We start from the raw sequence: 20065 nt of genomic DNA on the forward strand, positions 1-20065 counted from the left end.
ACCTGATAAGTTGTGAACCTGCTGTTTACAGCACAGTAAAGACACATGAATCCCAGGATCACAAGTACTTGTGCTTAAATCTCACTTTTGCCCCTTCAGAAAGTTAACATGGATCACTTCCATGGAAACAATCATGCTAATAGCATGGGATACTGTATTAGTAACTTAGTTAAGTATCTCAAAGTTTGGTTCCTTCTTACACTGCTTTCTCACATGCAGACTCCACTGTGATATTAATTACAAAAGCATTCTGTGTTGATCTGAAAGCTAGACACAATTCTAATTGGCACTACATTTAAGTCAGTCACATTAGCTATTGGTATTATATGGAAACTTAAAACATACTGTGAATTTCCAGATATCTGAGTACCTCATTGCCTCTTTTAGACAGCATATTTTGGTTTCTTTTAAGAGAATATAAATTATTTATCCAGAGCCATCATGGAATAAGGTATTTCACAAACCATATTTTTCTGGATAACAAGTTTTATAAGCAATAGATATTTTTAAGATTTAAAATATTCTCAATGGATATATATCACAATATTGCACAGTGACACTTTAAAAAAAACTGGCATGACAAATATAATTTCACTTTTTCTTAATGATTCAGGATCATTATTATCAATGTCAATTACTTCACTATTCTCCATGTGTCCTGTAATTCAATGGTACTCCTGTAGTTCAATGGCAACACTGGGCTATTTGCCTTTATAATAAGTGGATTCAGGTTGTTTTTATGAGTCCTTGCTTTTCATTTCCTCTGCCTCCTCCCCCCAACTCACTTCATTTTTTCAAAAATGACAATCAATGTGTTCTGATGGTTATTTTTCAAATAACTGCCTAGGTAAGAACTTACGAATAGTTAAATTCTCCTAGAGAGCTAAGTGCATGGGCTTTGGAACTACAGTTTGCCAGTCAGAGGCTCCTTCTTTCCTTCAATATTTCTTAATCTGTGAGATGGCTGAGGTTGTCAGAAGAGTAACAGCTGAATAAATGGTCTGTAAAGGAGTGCTCACCATCATGTATGTGCATCATTGGTTTATTACTTTTACTCAAGAGTAATTACTATTATTAAGGTAAACCTCAAATTAGCTATCAACTGTTTAAATACAAATGAAAATTATTGTTCTTAATTAATTCAAACTTAAAAAGCCCAGTCATGAACTTCAGATTCAATAGAAGTACTTGAATGTTATAGGATATTTTTCTTCAGTTATTGACTTAAAAAAAAAATTAAGAATTAACCATTCTATTTTAGCAGGCTTGTATGAAAATTACAAATTCTAATTCAATTCTTTTCACCAAACACTGTGTATGGATAGTCAGTTTCACTATATTTGATTTCTGTTTCATCAGGAAAACAAGAAGGGGAGGGAAGAGGAAAAAAAAAATGCCCTTTTCATTCATTAAAAAAACCCAAACATTTAAGTGGGAAGCTAGGTCTATGGAAGAAAGAAATTTAGTAAAAGGAATGAAATCTGATATTTTATCATTCCGTCATAATATTGTTAGAATATTAATCCAATCTTGCTTGTGATCTTTAAAAATGAGAGAATCTGTAAACATGTGGAAGGTGTCACACAGTAACAGATATTCAAAAACGCTACAAGACACTGAGAGACAATAAAGGGAAATCTTGCTCTTCAGAGTTAATCCAAAATAAAACATTCATGTTGGTTGACTTATAAATGAATACCAGCTTATATATCTCAAAATATCATTTCAACCTACAGAGTTATCCCAACTTAAAAAAATAAAAAGTAGTGGAATATATAAATAAGGAATACAACATATTAACTTAGCTGAATTAAAAGAAAATCATCTTTTTTTCCCCCAATAGAAAAGTCTACTTCTACTTTATAGTGTTTTCCATTGTACCTACAACAATGACCAGCTTCATGATAGTTACTCTTTTCAAGTTTAAAAACAGTAAGTTTTACTGAAATGATATAATTAGGCAGTATATTTCTTATTAGATAAGCAAAGAAAATGGATGGATTAAAATCTGGGTTACTCAGAGTTATATCAAAAAGGTACAAAACAGGACTGCAAGTGCTGGTCAGCTGACCTGATCGCTTCTAGCCTTCTGATCTCAGCATTCAATATTTAATACTGACTCTTAGTACTGCCTAGTCAGTTTAAGAAATATTTCTTCCAGGGTATTTCTTAAGCACTTAGATGGTCATCCAAAAGATGGCTTAAGCAAAGCACAGGCCAGGTCTCAGGAATAGAACTCACAATCGTCTAATTCTCCGATAATCTGCTCTGCAACTTTATGAGTCCCATCATTCACTGTTTATCCTCTAGCTCAAGGCAAACAAAACAAAACAAAATGAAAAACACCAAAAACCAAAAAACTCTTCCCATTTGTGAAAAAAAAAAAAAAATCCTACCAGCATCTTTACAGAATGGTAACAGATTTTCACTAGTAACTTCATAAAAGGGCATCCTGCAAAGATTTGTACTCTGTAGGTCAGAGGAATTTGAATTTAATAATTATTCCCTAAAATGTAATAAACCTTCTACTCAAAGTGGTGGACATTAACCACAGTTAATCTACATAAGTTGATAACTGTGTCCTTTAACTTCAGTATTATAAAGAAATTCTTGAGCAAAATGTGTGGATTCCTTAGTAACTGTCTCTAAGAAGAAAGGAGAGAAAAGTAAAATATCTTTTAGAGAGGAGGAGCACTTACTGGTACTTTGAAGGGTGAGGTATTTACAGTGTCCATGGAGTTGGGTTTCTCTGATGTACTGGTCCCTGAGATACTCCGTCTGCGGGGGGACCTCTCTGCCGGCACCTCTGGAAAAGAAGAAAGAAACATCATTAAGAAACCGAAATTTAGGATCTTTGACTACAATGTAAAATTATTGGGGGTTTTCTCCCCCACAAAAATCAGTTTCCTTTAAAGGCATATTACATTCTATCTCCACATGATTTCTCTGTTTCTCTCTGTGGTATTCGAACTATCAAGACACTAGGGAGACCTGGTCACAGTTAAGAATCCGCTTTAGCATGACAGATTATAATTTCATCTGTGCACACATAAAAAATATTTTCACATTTTCTGAGCTATGTTTAAGATCTATAAATTCACTTGATATTCGCATCTCGCAGTGCATGAATATACTTCTCTATTTGTCAGCAACATAGGAGTTAACAGAATCCAAAGACAATTTTGGCATTCTTGTGAACAAAATATAGTCATGTGTTGTACATGATTCGATGGTGTCTGCACAAAGGTCAAAGTTCAATTCTGTGCAGATAAGATGATTCACCAGACTGCAACCAAAGGGCCATGAGGCGACTGAAAGCTGCTGCTAGGATAAAATAACATATATGCCTATGCAGATATAAAAATAGATCAGCTTCTCCTTGTGCTGGCAATATGACCTTACTAAGATCTTACTCTGTATTCCTAAATCTGTTCAAACTGACCTAACAAGCTTCGGATTTTGCAGATGATGTGATATTTTCTAATTTAATTACTGTACACTATATTAAGGTTACATTTAAACATTTTTTTCATAGAGTGATATAAATATATGCATATATATATGCACATACACACGCACACAGATGATAGATATACACATATTATACCTTTATCACAACTGCTTCCCATCTCCACGTCAACTGACAGACATATAGGAATCCAGCTTCTCAGATAACATTAGATAATCTCAACATGGACAAGGAAAAAAAACACATCCTAAAAAAAGTACTCTGTATTATCTTCCAGATCTTAAAAAATAAGGAGTAAATCGTGACTCCGGAGACTGACATTTTGATTCCTGCTGTTCTCCCTTTAAAAGATAGATGCAGTTTAAACTTCCATTTCTGGCCTCCTGGCCCCTGGGATCCGTGCTACTTCTACTTAAGAGAAAGCGTTTTTTCTCTCGCTCCCTCCCTGTGTCTTGCTCTTCCCCCTCCCTCCCTACAGCTTGCAGAGAGAGCAAGCGAGAAAGAAACACACAGGACTGCAGCTATTCAATCAATCGTTCCGACTGCACATCCTCATTAGTTACTTTCAGGCTATTAGCAGACGCCCAACCACTGCCTCCCCTCAGTTACAGAAAATTTCACTGTATTACACTAATCCGCAGCAAGAAAAAAACATTTACTGAAATTTATATTCAGCTAGTGCCAAAAGGACACCATTTTACACAGACCTAGTAATGCACACAAATCAATCCCTCCTATGAAAATCCAATTGGAAGTGCTTACCCTATTACCATCTTTGCATGCTGGACACTGATTTTCTTTCCACAACTAAACATATCTTCTGTGTGACATCTTGACCAGTAAGACATAAGCCAAATTGCAACATTGCTAATGACAGAGGTTGCCAACATAGCGTCTTATATGCCTGCAGTACAAGAAAGTCCCATGCTATCACTGTTTTAAAATTATGAGCAATAACTGTTAAGTCTCTCAACTTCTCTCTAACCATCAGTGGTTAAATGAGCCTTAATGCACAAAGCCATTTTCAGAATTAGGCACACATGACTTCTAAAAAATGGCAGTACAATTAGCTAAAATTCACGGCAATGGCACAAAGCACCAAATTTAAACAAACCAGCTTTGCAAAGCACTCCGAACAACAAGACCTTCAGACTTTAGGAACGTGACTTTAAAGAATGATTATCCAAGTTAGGCATTTCTAATATATGGGGGGCAGGCTGGTGGGGAGAGGGTCTGGTGAAGACACAAGAAAATCTCATCTTTCCTCTGATAATAACCTATAATTAGAAGATACATGAGATTAAATATTACAGTATAATATATTTTAATCTCTGAATAATTGATGGAGAAACCAAACTTGGAGGAAAATAAGTTCCATTAGCAAGACTAAAATGATCCAGGAAACAGTTTTCCTTTAATTTCCAATGTTCTGGATAAGGAAAAAAATGGAAACATTTCCTCATTTTCTTTCAAACATCTAATTATAGTTTTCAGGCATATGAACTCATTAAATAAATATATTTCAGTGCTTTTAACAATTTGAAATTATATTGGCTAAAATGAGCAACCACATGTTAAACTCTAACAGATACGTTACTTGTTGTACTTCTCTTCCTCTTTTAGATTCTCTTTCTGTACCTTGAGAAAAATCACAACTCTGGTGTAGCTTAGAGAATATTACTAGGTTCAAAAAGAGGAAATTAAATTTTTCTTGAAGTTTGAACAATTGACATTGACGAGGGAAAAGACAGGAAGGAAATAAGCTGCATGAGCCAATGAGAAGAAGTCTACACTCCCTGACTTTCTCAGCCCCCACAACAAGGCAACTTATCTGCAGATGCAAAAAAAGGCCCTTGAATACCCAAGTTCTTTCGTTTTCAGAAGATTCGGAACTGTTTCAAAGTGGAGCGAAGGAACATATACCCAAGCACCAGTGGCCGCTCAGAGCCATGGTGGCAGCATCAGCAAGGGCCAAATTAACAACTCACTGGATTAGTCACAGGCAGGCCTGCATATTAAACTGGCCCAGCTACCTTGAACTTGAAATCTCCAAGCAGAAAGGAAAGCTGCTACTATCCCCCTAAAGCCACCTTTCTGCTGAGTTAGAAGGAAAATCTATACCGGTTCCAGTAGACCAAAATTAGACGGCTCTCTCCCCTGCCCCCACTCACGTTACAGACGCCTGCATTATTTTCACCTGCTATAAGAATTAGTGTTCCTTTCATAGTCATAATATTTAATTACAGTTATTTTAAAATATGCTCACTCTCTAAGACTGAGTCAGAGACTTATAATATTGTTTCAGTTAAGGTCTGAAACCATTGTATTCACTTTCTCATCCTCTAAAGATATTTTCCACCTGCAGATTGAAAGGCACAAAAAGTTATAAAATAGAAAAGCCTGGTTAAGTTTTAAATTTATCTCTTCATTTCCTTTGCCACTGGGTATGAACCAAGATGAAGTGACAACTTAAAATGATGACAGACAACCTCCAACGTAGCTCCGCAGGGAACATTATTGAACAAAGCGAACGACTGGGTGCTCTCCCAACTATCTGTGTGATTCTGTGTAAGCCATTTCATCTTTTCTGCTGGAAGATTATAGGGGCAAAGGCACTTTTGGTGAAGGATGTGCTTGTTCAACAGACAGAAGTCAACGTCTGCCTTTAGAACCTAATAGTTGTACTGTTCATGACTTTAATTCACTTATCGAGAAGAAATGTCAGAAAGCATTTCAAGGAAGACAAAAAAGCAGGACAGTGTAAAGGAGATGACGAGGTGTAGTAATTTCACTATAGTAATTACAGTGAATGGGTGGGGCTGCGTTGAGAAGATGAGGTGAGGAGGTCGGTCTTGTAGGTTGATTAGGGAAGAACACTGCGGGCAGGGGGGAGCCAATACAAAGTTCCTGGAGTAAAGTGCAGCGTGGAGGCCAGCGCGTAAGGGACCAGTAAGTAGCAGCAGAAAGCCTGAGGCTATGGAGGTGTGCTCAGACCATGTAGGCTCTGTAGGCCTATATGTGCAGACTTCAGGTTTTTACTGTGAAATGAAAAACCACCTGGTCAAACACATTTCACCAAAAGGTATAATAAAGCACAGAGAAACCCTATGGAGAGATACACTTACTGGCACTTTCTTAGGTATTTTCTTTTCAGGAGTTTGAATAATGAGTGTGATTGAAATAATTCTGGAATATTGTATGTTTGGAAAGAGAGTAAAGGGAAATGTTTATCATATTAACTGAGGGTTAGGTTCCAAAAGCCCCTGAAAATATCCTAAATGAGAAAGGTATCTGTTGTATCTGTTATCATTATGGCCAAATATCTATAAGCATCAAGTACATTTACTCTTTTTTTTTTAATTTTTTAATGTTTATTTATTTTTGTGAGAGACAGAGCATGAGCAGGGAAGAGCAGAGTGAGGGGGAGACAGACTCTGAAGTAGGCTCCAGGCTCTGAGCTGTCAGAACAGAGCTCAACACGGGGCTTGAACTCACGAACTGTGAGATCATGACCTGAGCCCAAGTCGGACGTTCACTGACTGAGCCACCCAAGCGCTCCTACATTTACCTTTTTTTTCAGTCATATTTAACCAAAGTTTGTTTGCCATCATGTCATACATGCACACACTTAACATAAATACCAGGGCTCAGGTGTCATGAATTCTGATAATGTGTGTCACTCTTAGAATAAGTTACCATCGTTAAGAAATGGTTCAAAATAATTTCTTTGAAGAGAAAAAGATGTACTATAAAAGTTATTTAGGCACCTCTTTTGTGACTACCTTGTCTAAGGCAGAAGAAGTATTTTTATGATAATTTTAGCTAATATTGAGTGTTTTGTGCGAAGTGCTGGGTCTGGTATCTATCTGCCTTAATCTTTGGGCCCCTGAGGTGGTAACAATTATTATTCTCTTGGGTGAGTGTGGGGCCAAATTTAAAAGAAGAAAATAATAGTTACCAATGTGAAAGTAATTTCAGAAAATTCAACATGAAAAATAACCAAAATGTAGAAAGATACTTATAAAGTTTTAATTTGTTGGACAATGATGTAAGGAACCAAAATACCCTTCTCACAGCAAAAGTCTCTAGTTGTGACAGATCAGAAAAACATTACATGTTCACAGATGCAGTCGGTGTGGCATATATCGTGTGCCTGAATACTTCAGATGAAGGGCTACCCGGGTCAATTCTAGTAATTTTGTGCACAGAATTATCAAACATGAATGAACAGGGAGGCTCTGTCCATTACAATTATTCACAGGCCCCTTTAATATTTTGGGTATTATATTTAGGAAACAAGTGTTCCAATATTATTCTAGTCTAGAAAGGGGAACTTTTTAGTTCACTTCAAAAACCTTTTTAAAAATCAGTAACATTTCAATCAAGCCTGACAGAAAGTTACACACCAAACTGTGTTTGTGTACGCATTCACCTCACTGAAGTTTCAGGGTGCTGCTGCGAATGAGCCCACTCCACTATCGTCTATTTGCCCTTATATTGTGTAAATGATGACAATAAATAAGATAGGATATGTCAGTGGCTCAAGTTATTAATGAATAAGATAAGCAAAGAACTTCTCTCTTCATGCTGTGAATTCTAAATTAGAACTCCTTTCCCACAGGAGCAGAAGGGAAAAAGAGGAAGGAAGGAAGACTATTAGACAATGGGTCTGTATGTATTCGGTCAAGAAGGACCTCAAAACAAATGGCAAAAGGTGAAAGGGGAAAGGCTTCAGGAGAATGAGATTTTGTGTTTCGTTGGAAGACTCCTAAAGGCAATGGGACCTTAAAGATTCAGTTGGAGAACAATGTTGTAAAGGAAAAGTGACAAGAACAAAGAGAAGAAAATTACATATTGCGTTTATATAGTTGCTAACACCGTAGCACCTGGGCGTTTATAGACTTCATCCACCTGCTTTTCAGTAGGACATTTTCTGCTGTATCCCAGTTTTACAGCTTTAAAGTCTATGTACAGGACAGTCACTACCATTCAGCTGCTCTGAAATACAAATCCCCAGAGCCACTTTAATTTATCCAATTTGTATCACTTAGACTGCAGGACTTCACTCAAACAAGCCGACCTTTCAAGTTTGCATGCCCTTGACACTGACTTCAATCCAAACCAATTGGTGCTAAGTACACAAACGTGGTGAATTCTCAGGAAGTAAAGCCATTCAGCCTCCCCACCTTTTCTTTACCTCAACAAATTTATTCTCTATTGTTATTATTGTTATTTTTAAAATTCCTTCTTATTAATATAATAGGAGAATATATTGATTTCTCTCTGGTCAAGGAGTTTGCACACCGACAAGTACTTCATTTCTTCAACTTAGGACTTCACATGATGATAGTGGATGGGATAGCAGAGAATAGCTTTAGTGCAAACAGCAGTCTCAACCAGAAAGGCTAAGAAAACAGCTCATGGATGTCTACATGGTAGCTTAAGATTCAAACACAAAGCAGATCTCTGGTTCTTAGTGATAACCACCAAGGATCTTAATAATAATGATAAAAACATAACGAGCATACCTGCAACACCAAACTATCATTTATTATTCCTTATTACATGCCACGTGTTTTATAGGAGTTATCTCTTCCATCATTACAACAATTCTCTGGAACTATCGCCTCCATTTACAGATAAGAAAACAAGAAAAGATTCTATTACTCTATGTTTGCACAGCTGGTAAAGGGTAGAATCAGGATTGGAACTCACACAGTCTGGATCTAGAGTCTGTACTTTTAATTACTATGCATGTTACCCTATTCTCCTTGTGTTTTGTATAATATGCTGTAATGGAGAAGAAATAAGATAAATAATCATGGAGACCCCAATTTTCCTACTTCTTCCTAAAAATAACTCAAAGGGTTTTAACAATATACACACAATTCTTCATATATTAAAGAGAGGTAAATCACTTAGCATTGTATTATTGTGGTGAGCATTGAGTAATGTACAGAATCACTGAAACTATAATGACACTGTCTGTTAATTATATTTCAATTAAAAAAAATAATGCGTTATCACATTGCATTCCACTTAACCAGTGATTTGCCAGCCTGGCTGTGAATTCAAATCAGCTGTAGAGCTTTTATTTTATTATTATTATTTTTAATGTTTATTTATTTTGAGAGAGAGAGAGCATGCAAGACAGTGTGAGTGGGTGAAGGGCAGAAAGAGAGAGAATCCTAAGCAGTCTCCACCCTGTCAGCACAGAGACTGATACGGGGCTTGATCTCAAGAACCGTGAGATCATGACCTGAGCTGAAATCAAGAGTCAGACGCTTAACTGTCTGAGCCACCCAGGTGCCCCAGCTGTAGATCTTTTAATCAAAACACAGATGCCCTTTATCCAAGGGATACAGGTGTGCTGTTTCGAAGGGACACATGCACCCCCATGTTTACAGCAGCACTATCAACAATAGCCAAAGTATGGAAACAGCCCAAATGTCCATCAATGGATGAATGGATAAAGAAGATGTGGTATATATATACAACGGAGTATTATTCGGCAATCAAAAACAATGAGATCTTGCCATCTGCAACTATGTGGATGGAACTGGAGGGTGTTATGCCAAGTGAAATTAGTCAGAGAAAGATAAAAATCATATGACTTCACTCATATGAGGACTTTAAGAGACAAAACAGATGAACATAAGGGAAGGGAAACAAAAATAATATAAAAACAGGGAGGGGGACAAAAGAGAAGAGACTCATAAATATGGAGAACAAACTGAGGGTTACTGGAGGGGTTGTGGGAGGGGGGATGGGCCTAATGGGTAAGGAGCACTAAGGAATCTATTCCTGAAATCACTGTTGCACTATATGCTAACTAATTTGGATGTAAATTTTAAAAAATTAAAAATAAAATTAAAAATAAATAAATAAATAAATAAATAAATAAATAAATAAATAAATAAAAAACACAGATGCCCAGCTCAGACCCAATGAATTACAACCTTTGGGGAAGGGGAGAGTACAGCCTAGGTATAAATATTACAAAAAGTTTCCTAGGTAAATCTGATATGCATTTCTTTTTTAAAATTGAAGAATTATAGGGGCGCCTGGGTGCCTCAGTCAGTTAAGTGTCTGACTTCAGCTCAGGTCATGATCTCACCACCGTTCATGGGTTCGAGCCCCATGTCAGGCTCTGTGCTGACAGCTTGCTTAGAGCCTGGATCCTGCTTTGGATTCTGTGTCTCCTCTCTCTGCCCCTCCCCTGCTCACGCGCTCTCTCTCTCTCTCTCTCTCAAAACTAAATAACTGTAAAAAAAATTTTTTTTAACTGAGGGATTATAACGGACATACAGATTGATACTGGTTTCAGATGTACAACCTAATAATTTGATATTCGTATATATTGTGAATGATCACAATAACTCTAACATTTGTCACCACAAATAGAAATTAAAATAAAAAAAAAAGAATTAAATCATTCTCTTAGAGGGGTAAGTTAGTGCAAAAAAAGCCCACCAAAGAAAATGCTCAATCCTGGAACACTGTTGCTAATAAGAATATTCTAGTCAAGAAACAGGTGAGGAAATGGGGTAAAGAGGGAGGAAGGGGTCTTGCTTAATGGAATGGTGAAAAATGTGAACAAATCAGGAAACAACCTATAAAAACATCTAATACTGATTGCTTGAATTAAAAAGTGATAAAAAGTCCTCCAAAAAATAACCTGACCTTAGTGGGAGGGATGAATACATAGAGCACAGAGGATTTTTAGGGCAGTGAAAAAACTCTGCGTGGTACTGTAATGATGAATACATGTCATTATACAGTTGTCCAAACCCAAAGAATATACAATATCAAAAATGAACCCTAATGTAAATTACAGACCTTGGATGATTATGATGTGTTAATGCAGATTCATCAACTATAACAAATGTTACTATTCTGGTGGGGGATACTGGTAATGGGAGAGGTTGTGCATGAGGGGGAAGGGGGCTGCACAGTCCCTGTACCTTCCTCTTAATTTTGCTATGAACCTAAAACTGCTCCTAAAAAAATGAAGTGTTAAAAAAACAAGACCAAACCCTGTCCCTCTAAAGTACACCTAAGTGGAGAAATAAGTACTCAGGCCAATTCTATGAGACAAAAATAGATAAATAGCATGAAGATCTTAGGCTTTACAAAGAATAATCTTTAAGAAAACATTGTTCAGCATAAAATGATATTTTTGAGCATTTCGATCGAGTTATTTGTAAAACTTAATCTCACTTCATTTTGGTGAATAATATTTTATGTTCAACTCTGGAAGACACTGTCTTCTAACTTACAGAGATGTAAGAACTGTAAACTTTTTCTATAACTGACTTAATATGTTCTCACTATTAGTATTTTTCATAAATAATTGTGGGTAAATCTTTGATTTATTTATACCATGATTTCAGTATTCACCTTTAAAAACCTAAAAAGATATGGTCCTTGATTATGCCAGGGACTTTTAAGACTAGTTTGGGTTTTGTTCCAAAAACAGGCATTAATAGAAAGTACTGAAGTACTGAAAACACAAATATTTGGCCTCTAATACACAGATGAGAACTTATTCATGTACTAAGGGCCAAATATGCATATAGCACTGTACAAAAAAAAATGTTTACATTGGATATCAATTCTTCGTGAAGGTATCAGAAGACGGAGAAGCCTATGATGTTGATTTGTACCCCCATCTGCCACCAATGTTGTCAAATCTCTTTTCAAAATGTCTGTTGGCTTCATTTTGTCCATTTTATTTCCACTACCATCTATCACCCTGGTCTTGGACTTTTTATCTTCTCATGCAGATCATGGCAGGACTCTCCTAACTGATCTCACTGACTCCTGTCTTTTCTGCTGAAAGCTATCCTGCTCGCCATTACCAGATTAGTTTCCCTAAAACATTACTTTCTTGATGTAATTGCCTTCCTAGAGATCTTAAGATAGGTTGAAAAAAACCACCTAGCATCACCTTTCACAGTCCCTCTTTTCTGCCAGCACCTTCCAACAAATTGCCTTAGACAGATGATCTTTGATCTCAAACTGGTCATATTCATTCCCTATGTCTGATTTTGCTAATGGTTTTCACCTATCTGCCAAATCTTAGGTGACCTTCAATACCAATGTCAGTTCAACTACTTTCACAAAACCAGTTCTAATTATTGACATTTCTTTGATTTCCAATTAATACATTTGTAGAAGTTCATATTACTTGATCATATGTTCTTTAGTTTCAGGTACCAAACTACATTCCTGCCCAATACAGTATTCTGCAAGTGATGTCTTGAACGAGGTTTAAATAATTTAAGGTTTGAGTAATAGTGATCTTGCCTCAATTTTTAAACAAAACAAATTTTAGTAAATAGAATTATCTCAATTTTAAATATGCAATGTTCTCATAAACCATTTACACTAAATTTTGCTTGTCTGCAAGGAGTACTAAAACAAAATAAAAGATAATAATTAGTAACAAATAAATTTGAACAACTAAAAAATAGTTCAGTATAGTCTGACAACCTTTTTTTTCTCCTTTAATAAACATATCGGGTGATATAGAATTGCCTTTTATGTATGTTAAAGTGGTAAAATATTATTTCATATACAAAGTCATATGGTTCAACTTAATATATGGTAAAATTATTAATCAGTTTTCTAGTTATTTTAATTCACATATGGAATTAAAGTGAACCATATAGTCAAGTTTAAGAGTCACTGTCTTTTTATGTACAGTATATTAATTTGAATCTTCAGCTATAATTGGGATTTTGATAAATAAACTACATGAGAGCTTAGGCTTAAAAGTTTTGAGATGTCTCCTAGGAATCATTCTTTTTGAAAATTCACATATCTCCAGGTTTCCTTAAGAAGCACATTTAAACATAATAAGGTTTAAATCTTGATTTCTTCTTATTCATTTCCATTTTCTTTAGATATCTGTTCAGCTTGATTTTCTTAATTTTTTTATTTGTACATCTCCATCAGGAAAATTTTGAAAGAATTTTTTTTTTCTTTCTCTAAGGAAATCCTCTAAATAAAGGATGTAAGAGTTAAACACAAAGGGAACCTTGACCACCTGTGGGACTCAATAGGGATTCAACTGCCACGTGTAGGGTTTAGCAGGGCTCCTAGGATTTTTAGTTTCTTCTTCAATTTAGATACCAGAATATCAATTAATTCATTTATGATGAAAAACTGAATTGTCACTGATTGAAAATATTAATGTAAGTGTAATCCAGCAATTACTCTTTTTCGGAAGTCAAGCTACATAAGAAATCAAACCACAGTTGGTGATAATTTTAAGATACTGATTCAATTTCTTTCATGGTTATAAGTTGCAAGCCTACTTATATTTTCTGTTTCTTCTATAGTCAATTTTAAAAAATTGCATCTTTCTTTAAATGCCCAATTTCTCTAAATTTTCAAATATCATAAAGTTGTTCATGATAGATTCCTTCCTATTTTTCAAGTCTCTGATTTTCTGTAATAGTGTTTCATTTTTCATTTCTTAAGTTTATTTATTTAACGAGGGGGGGGAGAGGGAGAGGGAGAGGGAGAGGGAGAGGGAGAGGGAGAGAGAGAGAGAGAGAGAGAATATCCCAAGTAGGCTCCACACTGCCAGCACTGAGCCCGACATGGGGCTCAAATGCATGAACCGTGAAATCATGACCTCAGCCAAAAATCAAGAGTCAGACATTTAACCAACAAGTCACCCATGCACCCCTCTTTTTAAATTTGTAACATTGTTTCTTTGTGCTTTCTCTTTGTCTTGATCAAATCTTGACAGTTTTATCTATCTTCATTGAACTTTTTAATAAAACAACTCTTGGCTTTATTGATTCTATGATGTTTATTTCTGTCTTCCATTTCATAATCATTTGCTATTATTTTCATCATTTCTCTCCCTAAACTTTCTTTGGAGATATATTTTATATATATATATATATATATATATATATATATATATATATATACACATATATACACATATATATATATGTATATATATATACATATATATATGTATATATATATGTATAATTTCTAACTTGTTGAGACAAATGGTTAATTAGCTCATTAGTTTTCAGCCTTTCTCAATATAAAAAGTTAAGTCTGTAAATTTCACTTAATAATTATTTCACAGTATCCTACAGGTTTTGATATGTACCATTTTCAGGATGTTCACTTCTAACCATTTTACAATTTTCATTATTATTTCTTCATTGACAAAAGAGTCATAGAAAAGTAACTTTAAAAGTTTCCAAAGCAAAGATTTTTAAAGTAAATTTTTGTTACTAATTTCTATCTTAGTTCAACCAGGATCAAGAGAAGTCATTCTGTGTGATATAAAGACTTTCAAATTTGTTGAGATTTATTTATGGTCCAGTCTATGGACAGTTTTCATGAAGATTCCATATGTGTATGATAAGACTATATAATTGTTGGATTCAGGATTTTATATATGTCCACTAACTTAAATTTATTATGTTTTTTTTTTAAATGTTTATTTATTTTTGAGACAGAGACACAGCATGAGCTGGGAAGGGGCAGAGAGAGAGGGAGACACAGACTGTGAAGCAGGCTCCAGGCTCTGAGCTGTCAGCACAGAGCCCAATGCGGGGCTCGAACTCACGAACTGTGAGATCGTGACCTGAGCCAAAGTTGGACGCTTAACCGACTGAGCCACCCAGGTGCCCCAAGTTTATTATGTTTTTGATGTCTTCTATAGCTTTACTAATTTTTATAGATAAGACTGTAGATTAATCTCCTTATATTTCTGTCAATTTTTGCCTTATAAATTGAGACTGTTATTGGGTGCATGTAAGACTGTTATATCTTTCTAATAATTTCTATATTTTATCATTATGTAGTAACCTCCTTTATTCCTAATAATGGTTTTGACATAAAGTTCGATTTCATCTCATTTTCATGGCTATGCTAGCTTTCTTTTATTTGCCAAAGATATCTTCCCAAACCTTTTACTTTTAATCTTCCTGGATCTTTATGTCTTTCTCATTCACAACACTAAAAAAGATACTGAGTCTGGCAATTAACATTGTGTTTTCTGATATAGTTGGATTTTATTTTTACCATCTGTGTTTTTGTTTTAAATGTTTAGTTATTTGTTTTGGAGGACAGAGAGAGAGAAAGAGAGAGAGAGAGAGAGAGAGAGAGAGCGAGGGTGGGAGGGAGGGAGAGAGAGAGGGAGAGAGGGAGAGAGGGAGGGAGGGAGGGAGGGAGGGAGAGAGAGAGAGGGAGAGGGAGAGGGAGGGGGGGAGAGGGAGAGGGAGAGGGAGAGGGAGGGAGGAGGAGAGGGAAGAAGAAAGAGAATCCCAAGCAAGCTCTGCACTGTCAGTGCTGAGCCCGACATGGGGCTTGAATCCATGAGATTCATGGATTCCATGAGATCATGACCTGAGCTGAAATCAAGAATCAGATGCTTAACTGACTGACCCACCCAGGCTCCCCACCATCTTACTGTGTTTTCTTCTCACCTTTTTTTTTTTTAATGCTTTTTTTCTGATTTTTGGTCTGTTCAGACCAAGGTTTAAAAATCCTTGGTCAAAGATTAAAAATTCATTTTCTTTTCTACTGCTTTTGAAATCATGCACTTTATTTCCATTTTTTAAATAGCTGTCCTTAACATTTCAACACATGTACTTAAAGCCTAATGCCAATCTTGATTTCTATCCTTTTCTTGAATAATTCAATGATCTTAAAAAACTTCAGTTCCAATTACCCCCTTTCTATCTGACATATTTTTGTTGTCCACTATTTTAGTTTTACCTTATCAGAACTGTAGTTATAAATTCCCATGGGATTTTTATCTTCTTCTCTCCCTGACTAATCCAGTCTAAGATAAAAACGATTTGTCAGTTTTTGCCAATGAGCAAATTTTTCTCTTATTTTCAGTCATCAAGGGACCCAGTCCTATAGGGAACAATGGTATGAGTATTTCTAATCTTTTTTTAAGTCTTATTTATTTAAGCTTAAAATAAATAAGCTTAAAAGTCTTATTTATTTAAGCAATCTCCATACCCAGTGTAGGGCTTGAACTCACAACTCTGAGATCAAGAGTTGCATACTCCTCAGACTGAGCCAGCCAGGAGTCCTGAGGCTTTCAGTTCTAATTCCTCACTTCATTTGGACCCTAGGCCCATCTCCTATCTTGTGGCTCTTAACTCTTAACATTCTGGGATTCTAAGACTGGCAAATGCCCCCAGGACAATTTACCACTTGTATTTTTAGTTTTCTTTTTTCTCTTCCAAGGGATTTCCTTTCCTTCCTAAGAATAGAGTTCAACCATTTAGCTTAAACACATTTGTTTCATTAATGTGACATTTCTAGTTGTTTCTGTATTATTTTTCAAGGTGTCTGCCATTTTGCTAGAATTGAATATACTTTCTCCTTGATGTTAGGTGTAATCTTAGTTATAAGTTACCAACATGAAATAGTTAACCATAGTCAATAGAATCACTTAGAAACATGAAAATGTTTACGTTTTGTCAAAATGATATTCTTCTTTTATAGAATTATTCTATCACTTAACTTCACTTAATGAAAAAAAATCACTTAAATTCAGTTTAGAACATGTAAAGTAGTACAGAATATTTGAATATTTTGCTTCTTATTCTAGAATTTGGAAAACACAATTACAACCTACTGAATAATAATTGCAAATGCTACCAATGTACCTTAAATGGTACTTGCAGATATGAGAATAGAGAACAGTGGAGAAAAGGAGGGAAAAGGATAGTTCTGACAGAATGAGTTGGCTAATTGTGAAAATGGCTGAATCTCAAACTTTTGGGTATCTGAATAGCATTCATTCACTCATTCATTCAAAAAAAGTATTTATAAAGCACCTCTTCAGTGCTATTCTGGAAGATGCCAAGATATTAAGTGAAGGACCCTACTATGCAGAAACGGGAGTGCTAGGTGGGTACACAAATAACTAACTACAATCTAAGACTGAGTAAGTTAAATGCCATAAAATTAATACACTAGCAGTTACCTCCCTCATCTTCTCTACTTTCCACTACTAAATCTCTACAAGCATCTTTGATTCCTGTAGGAGTTTCTCCTTTCAAAAGGTTAATCCTGTGCCCTTAATCCCACACTCACCCTCAAACTCATAAAGGATCTTGTTCCCTCAGTTAGTCTCCTCTCTTACCGGTTTAATATCTTGCTCTTTCCTATACCAAATATATGTATATATGTACAAGTCTCTCCAGTTTTTAAAAAGGTACTTTTCCTTTTTATTAGTCTCATATTTTTCCAGGCAAGAGATGGAACCTATGGCTTTCACTGTCTCATCATCTGCTGTATTTCTCTATATTATAAAATCTGGCTTCTTTTCCCTCAGTTCTAACGAATGAAACAGAACTGACAATTTCACAAGTTATTAATCAAAAGTCTCATTACCAAATCCAGTGGTCTTTTTTGTCTTCTGTAACCACTAACATAGTTGACCTTCTTCTGTCTTAGTACTTATAATACACACCGTCCAGGCTTTCCTCCCGCCATTAGGATCATGCTCTCTGTATCGCCTCTTCCTCTCTACCCACCCCCCGCCCCACTACTGGTGTTCTTCAAGCTTCAGTCCCTGACCTCTGTTTTTTCTTGACAGTTTGTTGATAGTAGATCACTTACAGATGCTTAGAGCTTCAACTATCTGTCTTCTCTAGATGGCTCCCAAATGTTGCTCTCCACCTGTGACTTCATTTCCAAGAACTATATTTCTGAGTGCGTACTAGTCACCTCAAAGTCAATATAGCTAAACAGAACTCATCTTCTGTCCTCAAAATCTGGCTCCCTTTCCCAACATTTCTATTTCTGTTAATATTACCACCATCTTCCTAAATTCAAAAAGTCTTTGATTTATTTTGCTCCCCATTCCTCCAGTCTGTCAGCAACTCTGTTGATAGATTGCTTGTAATCTCTCCATCTTTTCATCTTATTCATATTAGCTGTACAAATATTTATCTGGACCTGGAGTGTGCTGGGGGTGGAAAAGACAGAGGGTTGGGCTCCTGCTGTGGAGGCATTCACATCTAGTTTTAACAACAAATAAGCCAAGCACTAATTACTAATTATAGGGCGTTAAGTGTTAAAATTGAGGCGCTTATTTCGTATCTGGACTTCTCTGATAGCTTTCAAACAGGTGTAACTGCCTCCGGTCTCATCCCCCTACAAGACATTTCCACCTATGTCTTTCTAAGAAACTATTTTGGTCACATTTGTTTCTTCCTCATTAATCCTTAATTCTTCCCAACTACTTTCAGGATAAAATTGTTACTCATTAGATTGTCAGGAAAGGTCCTACCCAGTGATCCACCACACACCCTTCAAGTATTATCTCTCATTGCTAATGTACATGAACTTCCCGTTCCTTTCAAATCAGTTTGTTCATTAGATGTGAACATAATTTAATATTCCTCATGACACTCCTTTCATACAGAAAACTCCATTTCTATAAAAACCTACTCTATGCTTTCAGATTCAGATTAAATCCTATCTCTGTAAAGCAATTTTCAGGGTTTCTAATTGAAAATGATGTCTCCCTTCTTCAAATCCCCAAGGCAATTTTTGCTAAGATAAATCATTTCATAATCAGGTACTGCTTTATTTTATTTTCTCCATTGTTGTCTTGAATTATCATTAAATCTTTCTCCCTTAATTGTACACCGTTCATGTTTTCTCCCCAAATTCTATGTTTCTCGCAACCAGGTTTATCGTACACTTCTTCGTATCCAGCCACAGTACCTAGCACAGGATCTTGTTCGTGAGTCAGATCTGAAGCACGGACAGAGTTATGGAAATTTCGGTTTGGATGAAGGGACACTGCCGATGAGAGAAACAGCAAGTGCAAAGGTAGGAAAGGGCAGCATTTGCCTGAGATATAGGAAGTTAATCAATTTGGTGGAATGAAAGTCCCCCTGGCCCCTTCCCAAAGGAATACTGGAATGCCAGATAGAAGGGCCAGAATAAGTTCCAGATTACAGTGTTTTGACTTCATCTGATGGGTGAGGAGAGAGCCATGGAAGGCTTTTGAATAGAATAATGCACAGCAATTTTATGAAGCTTCATCAAACCAGCACTGCACTAAATCAACAGGAAGGCCTGAACATCAGTTAAGTGGCTTCTGTTCAAAAGTGAAGTAGTAAAGTCTAACCAATACAAAGTTCTTTCATCTTCTCTCCTAGAGAGAAACCTGCCTAAAATTCCTTAGGGAAAGAAACCATAGTTTGACAGGTTCTCTGACACAACGACTCTTTTGGTTCCATTAATTCTAGATTCATCATAAAGTAGATTCGGGTTTCTCATTGTTCTCTTGGCGTCTTCTCTGGGAAAAGCATGTTCTAGTTCATGGTAACTACAGTAGCAAATGATATCACAAGAGCTTTGCTTAATCCTCAAGCTATTACAAGTTGTATCTGAGATAGCTTTCCTCCTAGTTCCTCTGAAAGAATTTAGTAAATTCCCATTTGCCCACAGATGGAGGTGTTTGCTACCCATGGTCAGGAGAGAGATTCAATCTCCCAAATAAGACGTGCTGACATCCAGGGCTCACTGCCGCCACAGTGGAGCAGAGGTACATAGCTATCTACTCTCTCAACA

At 36.0% G+C, this 20065-nt stretch overlaps 1 protein-coding gene across 4 annotated transcripts in view; it reads right to left on the minus strand.

Moving 5' to 3' along the window:
* Positions 1–20065, minus strand: part of RASAL2 (RAS protein activator like 2) — a 357686-nt gene that overhangs the window by 85209 nt on the left and 252412 nt on the right. For all 4 annotated transcript variants that reach the window (XM_047076953.1, XM_047076952.1, XM_047076951.1 and 1 more), the window contains exon 4: positions 2700–2806. In XM_047076953.1, coding sequence (XP_046932909.1) covers positions 2700–2806 — 107 coding nt within the window. The remainder of the gene's footprint in view (positions 1–2699; positions 2807–20065) is intronic.

The sequence above is a fragment of the Lynx rufus genome, unplaced genomic scaffold (genome assembly GCF_022079265.1).
Source record: "Lynx rufus isolate CCGP_SWC_20201006 ecotype Redwood Valley unplaced genomic scaffold, mLynRuf1.p SCAF_15, whole genome shotgun sequence".
NCBI lineage: Eukaryota > Metazoa > Chordata > Mammalia > Carnivora > Felidae > Lynx > Lynx rufus.